Raw genomic sequence first — 11,116 nt, 5'->3', positions numbered from 1 at the left:
ACACCCGCCCCCTCCTCATCCAGTATAAAACCTCGGAAGGAGCCGGGACAACAACTTGGGCTGGACTCATCAGACGTGGACGAGTCCGCGCACTGACAGCTGGAAGAAGACGCGCAGTGTTCCAGACATACAAACATCTCTTCAAGTCACATCATGTTGACCACTTTTGGGTTCAGGACACAGAAGATGTGTCCCACTGTGTGTCTGCTGTCTTTCCTCTGTGTGGTCAGCTCAGCGCGTGCCACCTCCTTTGAATCAGAGGAGGTCGTACCTGTCCGGGTGGACGCCAGACTCAGGGGTCATTTTTGGAAAAGGAGCGAGGAGCAGCGCAGCTACACCCTGAGCGCGTTCGGCACGCGCCTGACCCTGAAGCTCACCCCGGACCCCATCTTCATGGCGCCCTCCTTCACCATCCAGCGCCTCAGGGCCCAGGCCGCCCAGCGCCCCGACCCCAGCAGCTCCATGAACCGGACCGAGGAGAGCGGAGCGCGTCTCAGGAGCTGCTTTTACTCCGGGAGCGTGGATCAGGACGAGAACTCGCACGTGGCGGTCAGTTTGTGCTCGGGCATCTTGGGCTCCTTCATCACGGAGGGGACGGAGTACGTGATCAAGCCCAAAGTGCGCGGCGGCCGCGGTCCGGACGCTGCGGAGCGGCCACACGTGATCAGGAGGAGGACTGGTGTCCAGGTCCAAGGAGCTCCGCTCCTGCTTGACAGCTCCTCGGAGGAGATGCAGGCGGAAAGTTTGACGCTGGGCGGCGGTGACGCACAGAGGGAACCCCGCCAGAGGCGCTTCGTGTCCGCGCCACGCTTCATAGAGACCCTGGTGGTCGCAGACGCAACCATGACCCAGTTCTATGGAGACGAAATAAAGGTCAGGTGACGTGACGATGATGATGTGTGTGCCTGTGTGTGTGCGCGCGCGCAGAATATATCATGAGCCCGAACAGATTAGAATGAAACTTTCAGAAAATAAATACTGGCTGTACATCTACAACTATTTAAACAGTCAGTCTTTTCAAGATGGCCGCCACAGCTAATTGGCTTTTATTTAGTCAATTACAGAATTGAGCTGTTAACAAGACTTCACGTGCTCTAAGCGCTAACAGTGCGCAAGATATTTATTTACAAATTTCCCTTTTACTATTTAGAGTCAACTCTTCTCTGTTAGCAAAATATTTCATGAACCGTTGGACGGATCTTTCAGAAAATGATCACTGAATGAAAATTTATGTTTTTTTGGAGCCAACCCAATTCAAGACAGCCACTACAGCCAACTGACCTTGGAAGTGCCTTGACCTTAAATAACTTTAAATGTCTTTAATTCAGTCAGTTTTACAGCTGCTGTGCTGACATTTGGTGTGGGTTTAGCTAAACAACATCGTTAACTGATAGACTCAAGCCTGTTTGTCCGTTAGCAAAATATTTTACAAACCACTGGTGGATTTAAATGAAAGTCTCAGAGTATTTGCTGTATGTTTTCAGTCATTCCAATTCCCGATGTTGAGCTGAAAATCCATCCCAACACATCCTCTGAGCATGACATCTCAAGGTTTGACCAGAACATCTGCAGCGCTGTCTCCTCATCATTGATCGCAGTGCTGATGTGCATCCCTTCAACGAGCTGTGTTTAATTCTCTGCACTGACGTTTGATCAGAACCTGAACGCCACCTTGGGGCATTTTGGAATTTTCCACAAGTCGCTGAACATTTTTCCACTTTGTCTGTAAAGTCACAGACATGATGATGAAACAGTAGACATACTTCTGTCTGCTGCTTTTACCCAAAATGTGCTCTGGCAGTCTGCGACGTGACTTCACTGATTTTTGTCAGCTCAGAAAAGGTCAGGCAACAAAAATGCACAAAATGTCAGGCTGCATTCCTCGGAGCTTCATTTCAATTCAGTAGTTTTAATATTGAAGGGGTTGTGGATTCTCAGGGTTAGAAATTTGTTAATGGGCCTTTTGTTGGTCTGTCAAAGTCAAATTTATTTAAGATTATTTTCATGGTGCCAAGTTGTAAGAAAACTATGAGTCGGCTTTTGCAAATAAAAATAAAAAACAAGGCCAAATAATAAATCCAGTGCAGTCCAGCACAGTTCCAGATCCAGTTATTTCTGTTACAGTGCAATACGGGCAGTACATCATGAAATAACCAGACAAAGTTATGTAAAGAAGGCAGCAGATTGTGGTGATGCAATCCTCCATCTTGGACAGCACATTGGTGGAAAGAGACAACACTTTTAATAAGAAGAAACTTCCAACAGAACCAGAACCAGGCTCAGGATTAACAGCTGGGGGCTGGAGGAAAGGAAATACACAGATCAACAGAAAGACTGGGAAAAGTGTGTTTTTGATAGAAAGGGGTTTTATTTTCTTTCAGCAGCTCTCTTCTTCAGGAGTCACCACAGCGAACTGAGTCGTATAAAAATAGTTTTTATGCCGGGTGTCCTTCCTGACGCAACCACAGACCACGGAGCTACCACAGCTCTCTGTGTGGAGCAGAGAACTGCAATCTAGGGAGCAGATGGTGGAGGTTGAGGGCCTTGCTCAAGGGCCCAGAGTGGAGCAAATGAGGGTGGAGACAGGTATGGGTTTTGATGTTGTTGGTCCAGGGAGTTGAACTGGTGACCACAGGTGGGCCTGTAATCTAACCTGAGGGTGGCTGTGGTTGAGTGGTTAGAGCAGTCGTCCTCCAATGCAAGAGTTGGGGGTTCAAATCCACCAGCAGTCACATGCCAAAGTGTCCCTAGGCAAGATACTGAACCCTGCATTGCCTTCAATGTGTGTCCCATTGGTGTATGAATGTGATAAAGCTCTGACTAGTCTCTTTTAGGGCTGCAACTACTGATGATTTCAATAATCGATTCATCGGCCGATTATTTTTTTCGATTAATCGATGAATCAGGGGAAAAAAAATAAAAAAACGTTTTAATTTCCACCCCTTTATTCCGAAACTGAACATTTGACTGACATAGCAATTCGCAAAAAACAAACAAACAGGTTGCTATTTGACTATTCTGTTAGTAAAATATTGAATAATAAAAATTAAAAGTTAGTCACATAGCTTCAAAAAATAAATGTACACAAAAATATATACAAATGTATCTTTATACCTGCATAATATGTAGCTACTTTGTAAAACGTGTCCTTGAGGGAAGAGTGTAACCTGGATTAAAAGTGTGGATTATTGTAGTGAAGCCTTCGTCTTCAACCATCGACAGAGGCCTCATGTCAGTGACGATCATGTTCATGATGCTTTCAGTGAAGACAGCTGCTGCTGTGGTGTCCATGATGTCTGTCCATCATGAAGGATGTTGTTGTTTGTTGTTGTTTTCTGGAATGAGAGAGTAAATATGTATCATATCATAATTTACAGCAACTCAAGAAATGCCTTGTTTCACTTACAGTGTTAGGTTCAGGCAAAAGTAGCTAAAAGAGCAATTAAACACACACACACACACACATATAAAATACTTAATTACACACATTTGAGTAATGTAATAAATTACTTTAATTCCTGTTTAAATGCAATTCATCCCGCCATACCTGCAGTGTCTTCAGCCTTTGCCAACAAATTAAAAGTTGAAGCTTAATCATTAAATTATTATCTTTGTGTTAGATTTATTTATAAATCACATAATTTAATTTAATTGGTACACTGCTTGTACCAATTAAATTAAATAAAAAGTCACACACGTTCTTTATCACTGTCATTAATCAGCTAACAAACAAGCAGCAGCTTCAGCTACCAGAGAGACTGACATTACGTCTTCTCATTTGGAAACACAACAAATGTAGAATATTGTAGAGACTCACCTGCAACACATGACGAGTTGGGAGTGAGACGAGTTGTATCTGCTGTTCACCTCCTTCCTCCTCCTCGTGACGCCGACATGTTTATGTTTCATCAGCGTGGTTCTCTCGTGTCGTGAATTTTCAAAGCTGCATGTTTCTCAGTTTTAATCTTTGTGAAGAGCTCCCACACTTTGGAGGACTCGGAGTTTTCGCTGCATTGGTCATTTGTAAAATTTACTTATTTTCCTTTGAAAACAGCCTCTGCTCTGCTTCCGCCTCCCCCCTCGCTCTGTTCAACTCGCGCTGAGAGGTTTTTTTTTTTATTTACTTTATTCAGTCAGTCAGCATTGACAATGAACTGCCCATGAACGAAACGAAATGGCTCCGCAGTGCCCTGAAAGACGCATAATCGCGCGACACAACAAATCGATAATGAAATTTGTTGCCAACGCTTTTAATCATCGATTTTTATCGATTCGTTTTTGCAGCCCTAGTCTCTTTAGAATGATTTGTTCAATTAACTTTGTAGATATCTAGTAGAGTGCTGTATGAATGGGTAAATGAGGCACAGATTGTAGTATAAAGCGCTTTGAGTATCTTGATCAGATAGAAAGGCGCTATATAAGTACAGTCCATTTACCATCCATTTAACCTCTGCACCATCACTCCCCCTTGTTTCTATAGAAAGGTCAACAAAGAAAAACATTAACAAAAAGTAAAAGTGACAAATTGGTAGCACAGTGACGTAGTTGGTAGAGCTGCCGCCTCTCAGCAAGAAGGTTGTCGGTTCAAATCCCAGCCCGGGACCTTTCTGGGTGGAGTTTGCATTCTCTCTGTGCATGCATGGGTTTTCTCCAGGTACTCCAGTTTCCTTCTACAAACCAAAGACATGCATGTTAGGCTGATTGGTAACTAAATTGTCCCTAGGAGAGAGAGAGAGAGAGAGAGAGAACGGTTGTTTGTCTCGTTTGTCTCTATGTGTCCCTGTGATGGACTGGAGACCTGTCCATGTGTCCCAGTAATGGACTGGAGACCTGTCCAGTGTGTACCTACCTCTCGCACAATGATAGCTGGACAATGGGCACTAGTGACCCCCGTGACCCGATAACGAAGAAGTGGGTAAAGATAATGGCTGGATGGATGGATGGCTGGATGGATGGCAAAATGACAAACACACACATGATTAATAGAGAATAAAGACACCTGAGTGAGTCGGTCTCAAACTGTAGCAGCATAACATTATAGCAGGTGTGTTCTGTCCTTTAGTTAGTACTTTAACAGCAGTGACATCGGTCATAGAGCGTGGAGTAAGGAGAAGAAGGGGAAAGTCTTGTTCCAGGCTAGACTAATGGCTTGAAACTGGAATTTAGTTCCACAAAACATGAGCAAGAAAACTGAGACCATCATCTCCCATTCTACTTTTAGAAATTTTAGGAATCACAAGTAAACCTGCAGTCTGAGAGTTAAGTTCTCTGTTTGGGAATCATGGAACAATGAGATTTTTGAGATTAAAAAAAAAAAACCTGCATCTTTCAACATTTTACAGTACTTCCATGTCCTGTCTAATTGCATCCATACACTGTATCTCCTCTTTGTACTTTTCCTAGCAGCTGCATTTCTAACATCTTTCCGCCAATATACTCACTGTCCCTCCTCTGGCCATGCCCAAACCACTGTCCCTCCTCTGGACATGTCCAAACCACTGTCCCTCCTCTGGACATGTCCAAACCCTCACAGTTTGTCCACTCTAACTTTACCTCCCAGTTGTTCAACCTGTGCTGTACCTCTGATGATCTCATTCCTAATCTTATCCAAACTTGTCACTCCTAAGGAGAACCTCAACATCTTAATTTCTGCCACTTCCAGTTCCGTCTCCTGTCTTTTTGTCAGTGCAACTGTCTCCAGACCATACAACATAGTTGGTCTCACCAATGTCTTGTAAACTTTTCCTTTGACCTTTGCTGACACTCTCTTGTCACAAATCACTCCTGAAATATTTCTTGATCCACTCCATCCTGTCTGGACTCTCTTTTTCACCTCTTTACCACATTCCCCATGTGCCTGTACAGTGGACCCCAAGTGCTTTTGTTAATAAAATTAAATAATGAAATAAGTATCCCTGGGCAAGGCACTGAACTCCCCATTTCCTCAAATGTTTGTCCCATTGGTGTATGAATGTGATCTAAAGCACTGGTTAGTATTTGTAGAGATCTAGTAGAGTGCTGTAAGAATGGGTAAATGAGAGCACAGGTTGTGTTGTAAAGTGCTTTGAGTATCTTGATAAGATAGACAGTACAGACCATTCACCATTTATCTGTGGTGGTCTTTCTCTGTATGAAACTACTGCTGCTCACAAATTGTCACATTTGGTCTACGTCTAGTTTCCACAACTCTCTCCCAGATCTTCAATGTCATGAACTCATCAACTTAATTCCCCTTAGTTCCTACAACTCTGTACATCACCCTTGTTCTTAAAAATGGGCAGCAGCACACTTCTCCTCCATTCCTCAGGCCTTTTCATCCATCTATCCATTATCTTTACCTGCTTATTCCATTTTGGGTCACGGGGGTCGCCGGTGCCCATGTCCAGCAATCACTGTGCGAGGGGTGGGGTACACCCTGGACGTAAGTCCATCACAGGGCCACATAGAGACAAACAAGACAAACAATCATTCACTCTCTCACCCACACCTAGGGACAATTTAAAGTTACCAATCAGCCTAACATGCATGTTTTTGGTCTGTGGGAGGAAACCGGAGCACCCGGAGAAAACCAACGCATGCAATGAGAGAACATGCAAACCCCACCCAGAAAGGCCCCTGGACCGGGGTTTGAACCAAGGACCTGCTCGCTGAGAGGCAGCAGCTCTACCAGTTGCGTCACCGTGCTGCCCCCCCAGGCATTTTATCATCTTCAAATATCCCATTGAATATTTGAGTCAAAAACCTCACTGCCATCTCTCCAAGATATTTGAAAACCTCCACTGGTATGTGTTCAGGTCCTACTGCCTTCCACTTCTTCAGTCTTTTCAGCACTTTCAGAACTTCACCCTTACTAATCTTTCCCACTTCCTGGTCCACCGTTTCTATGACCTCTACTATTATTTCTCTTTCATTTTTTTTCATTCATTAGCTCCTCAAAGTACTCCTTCCATCTTCCCATCATGGTCTCCTCACTTGTTAGAACATTAGCATTCCTATTTTTAACAAGCCTAACCTGCTGCACATCCTTCCCAGCCTGATCCCCGTCTCGCTTTTGGTACAAGTCCTTCTTGCCCTCTTTAGTGTCCAGCCTTCCATACAACTTATCATACGCCTTCTGCTTTGCCTTTGCCGCCTCCTTCTTTGATCTACATTGCATCTCCTTATATTCCTGTCTCCTCTCTTCAGTCCTCTCACTGTCATATTTCTTATTGACTAACCTCTTTCTTTGAATAGCTTCCTGCACTTCACTATTCCACCACCAGGTTTCCTTATCATCCATTTTCTGTCCAGATGACACACCATGTACCTTCCTACCTGTCTCTCTAATTACTGTTGCTGTAGTAGCCCAGTCATTTGGAAGCTGTTTCTTACCACCCAGAGCCTTTAACTGAACTCCTCACAACATTCTTCTTTCCTCAACTTCCACCATTTGATCTTCTCTGATTTTACTCTTTTTCTCTTCTTCACAGCAACAGTCATTCTACACACAACCATCTGATGCTGTCTGGCCATGCTCTCCCCTGCCACAACTTTACAGTCTCCAATCTCCCTCAGGTTTCCTCTTCTACACAGAATGTAGTCGACCTGTGTACTCCTTCCTCCACTCTTATAAGTTACTCTATGTTTCTCCCTCTTTTGGAAATTGATGTTGACTATAGCCATTTCCATTCGCTTGGCAAAATCCACTGCTATCTGATTTTCCTGGTTTCTTTCCTTGACACCAAACCTATCTATCACTTTCTCATCCCCCCTGTTTCCTTCACCAACATGTCCATTCAGGTCTGCTCCGATCACCACTCTCTCCTCCCTGGGAATACTCTCCCATCACTTCATACAGATCCTTCCAAAATGTATCTTTCACCTCCACATCACATCCAACCTGTGGAGCACAACCACTGACAACATTTAGCATCAGACCTTCTACTTCTACCTTCAGACACATCACCCTATCTGGCACTCTTTTCACCTCTACTACATTATTTGCCAACTCCTCCTTCAGGACCACCCCTATTCCATTTCTTTTTCTATCCACATCATGGTAAAACAGTTTGAACCCTGCCCCAAGGCTGTGACCCTTTCTGATTTCCCACTTGATCTCTTGGACACATAAGACATCTACCTTCCTTCTCTGCATCATGTCAGCCAGCTCTCTACCTTTGCCTGTCATTGTCCCCACATTTAGAGTTGCAACCCTCAGTCCTACATTCTTGAATTTCCTCTTCTCTCTCTGTCTCCTGACACGTTTCCCTCCTTGTGATCTTCGACTTAACAGTAGCACAATTTCCACCGGCACCCTTTTTGTCAACACCACTGGTGGCAGTCGTTGTTTACCTGGGCCTAGACCGATCCAGTATGGTGTTGCTTAGATGAACTCGCATTATAGTTTAGGCAAAAGTGTTTTATATCAGATGCTGTTCCTGACACAACCCTCACCATTTACCAGGGCTTGGGACAGTACAAGATACACTGGCTTGTGCTCCCTTGTGGCTTCAATGGCTTCATTAGCTTAAATTCATTGTTACCTGTAAATACATACATTAATGGGGGCAGCTGTGGCTGAGTGGTTTGAGCGGTCTTCCTCCAATGCGAGAGTTGGGGGTTCGAGTCCACCAGCAGTCAAATGTCGAAGTGTCCCTGGGCAAGACACTGAACCCCTCATAGCCTCTGATGTGTGTCCCATCAGTGTATGAATGTGAATGATTTGTTCAATTAGCTTTGTAGAGATCTAGTAGAGCACTGTATGAATGGGTAAATGAGGACACAGATTGTAGTGTAAATCACTTTGAGTATCTTGAAATAAGATAGAAAGGCACTATATAAGTCCAGTCCATTTACCATTTAATTAATTTGCACAGAGTGCTTGAGGATATTTTTTGTAAAGTTTTAAGATAAAATCAGAATAGCCTTGAACTCAAAGGAAAACATATAGCCTGGCTCTGTTCTCAACTATAACATGAATGGTTAATCATTCAAGCCTATAAAATGTAATGTGTTTTTTTTTCTCTACAGCACTACATTCTTACCCTAATGTCCATGGCTGCCCAACTGTACAAGCACCCCAGCATAAAGAACTCAGTAAACATGGTGGTGGTGAAAATGTTAGTGGTGGAGGACGAGCAGGTTGGACCAGAGATCTCCAGCAATGGAGACATGGCGCTGAGGAACTTCTGCTCCTGGCAGCAGCTTTTCAATCCACTGAGCCAGAGGCACCTGGAGCATTATGACACTGCCATACTGTTCACCAGAGAGGTGAGCATTAAAATCTACTGGGATTGTGTTTATAGCTGTGGATGTGCATGCTTTTATACAAATACTTAGAATAACAAATGCTTTAGAGACAATGAAGGGTTTAGATAATTGTCTCTAAGACATGTTTGCATAAAGCGTGGGGACAATGTGGAATGAGTGAGTGGCAGCTTTAATTGCCCCTATGCAGGGCTTAATTTGCAAACTAATTGATGCTGGAACAAAAACAGCAGGCGGTCCTGTGTGTGTGTGTGTGTGTATGTATGTTGGTGTGCGTGTGTGTGTGTGTGTTCCGTGGGTCCTCCCCCAGAAAATTTGGAATAAACGAAATGCAATTTTGTGTCATGAACCAGAGGCCGGATCGCAAACAACAACAACAACCACTGAGAGGGTTAAAAGGTTTATTGTGAAATAAAGTAAAACCCTGGAGTAGGTCCGGTTCTGGGCCGGTTCCGATCTTCTGATTGGTAGTTCGTGATTGGGTAGTGTTGAAGTGGCGGGCTGCCAGTAGAAGTAGAACTGATGTTAAGGTCCACTGGAACGGAGTCCAACAGGCTTGCAACTAAAAGATAAAGGTTAGTAGATGCAGGGGGAAAGAGACTAATTGGGGAAATGAATCTGTGGGAATCAGATTCAGGGATAAGGATAAGTCCGTGATACAGAATGAGCTTGACCTTTAATCCGTGATCCAAAAAACAGTCAGAAGGGAAAGGCAGAGTTCATACCGTGAAGTCAGTTGTTCAGCAGAAGTATCCAGTACGTGATCCAAAAAGAGAGTCAAAAAACAAGAGCATGAGTCGGTACCTGATCAGATGAGCAAAAGCAGACGAGGGCTGAGGCAAAAGCGTGGTCGTGGTCAAGGCAAGGGTCATGAACGTGATGAGTCAATCAATGGAATGCTGGAAAGTCTACTGCTGATGAGACAGGATAGAGAATCTGGCCCAGACTGAGAGGAATGAGTGAACTTAAGTACTGACTGGACCAGGTGGTGGAGCTGTGGGATAATGAGCGGTGACAGGTGACATGAGTTGAGTGATTACTGAGTGTGCAGCATGACAGAGGAGCTGACAGAGAGCAGAGCTATGACAGAACCCCCCCCCTCAAGGTCCGGCTCCTGAAGGACCACCAGGCTGGAGAGGGTTCAGTCGATGAAAGTCTCTAATGAGGGTTTTGTCCAGAATATTGCGTGAGGGCACCCAGGAACGTTCCTCCAGGCCGTACCCCTGCCAGTCTACCAGATACTGGAGTCCTCTCCCCCACCTTCTGGATCGAAGAAGGCGTCGGACCGTGTAGGCTGGGCTCCCCTGAATGAGTCGGGCGGGTGGTGGGAGGTCGGTGGTGGGTCGAAAACGTGGCAGGACAAATGGCTTGAGTCTTGAGACATGAAACGTTGGATGAATGCGCATGGACCTGGGTAACTGTAAGCGAACAGAGACAGGATTGATTATTTTGGTAATCAGAAAAGGACCAATGAAACGTGGTGCTAGTTTCTTAGATTCCACACGGAGAGGAAGGTCCTTGGTGGAGAGCCACGCTTTCTGGCCCACCTTGTACAATGGTTGAGGCGTTCTCCTGCGGTTAGCCCCCCGAACGTACCTTTTGGTGGCCAAAATTAGGGCTCTCCTGGCTTTTCTCCAGACTCGCTGGCAACGTAAAATTGCGAGTCGTGCAGAGGGAACCCGAGCTTCTCTCCCCTGGACTGAAAAAACAGGGGGTTGGAATCCAAAGACAACATGAAAGGGTGAAATACCTGATGTAGAGGATGGAAGAGAGTTGATTGCTTGTTCAATCCAAGGGAGGTTGGACGTCCATTTCCTCGGGTCCCCCTCGCAGAGGAGCCGAAGCTTGGTCTCCACCTCCTGGTTGGTAC

The 11,116-nt window shown here is 44.9% G+C and overlaps 1 protein-coding gene across 1 annotated transcript in view; it reads left to right on the top strand.

The window, feature by feature from the left end:
• The first annotated feature begins 186 nt into the window (after nt 1-186).
• The window catches only part of LOC119411063 (A disintegrin and metalloproteinase with thrombospondin motifs 8-like), a 64,097-nt gene continuing 53,167 nt past the window's right edge, over nt 187-11,116 (top strand). Inside the window, exons 1-2 of the mRNA XM_037677985.1 lie at nt 187-873; nt 9,010-9,249. Of these exons, the coding sequence (XP_037533913.1) occupies nt 187-873; nt 9,010-9,249 (927 nt within the window). The remainder of the gene's footprint in view (nt 874-9,009; nt 9,250-11,116) is intronic.

Source organism: Nematolebias whitei, chromosome 6 (assembly GCF_014905685.2).
Source record: "Nematolebias whitei isolate Nwh7 chromosome 6, NemWhi1, whole genome shotgun sequence".
In the NCBI taxonomy this organism is placed as follows: Eukaryota; Metazoa; Chordata; class Actinopteri; order Cyprinodontiformes; family Rivulidae; genus Nematolebias; species Nematolebias whitei.
Note: the sequence above shows the minus strand (reverse complement) of the source record. Positions and strands in the feature narration are given on the sequence as shown.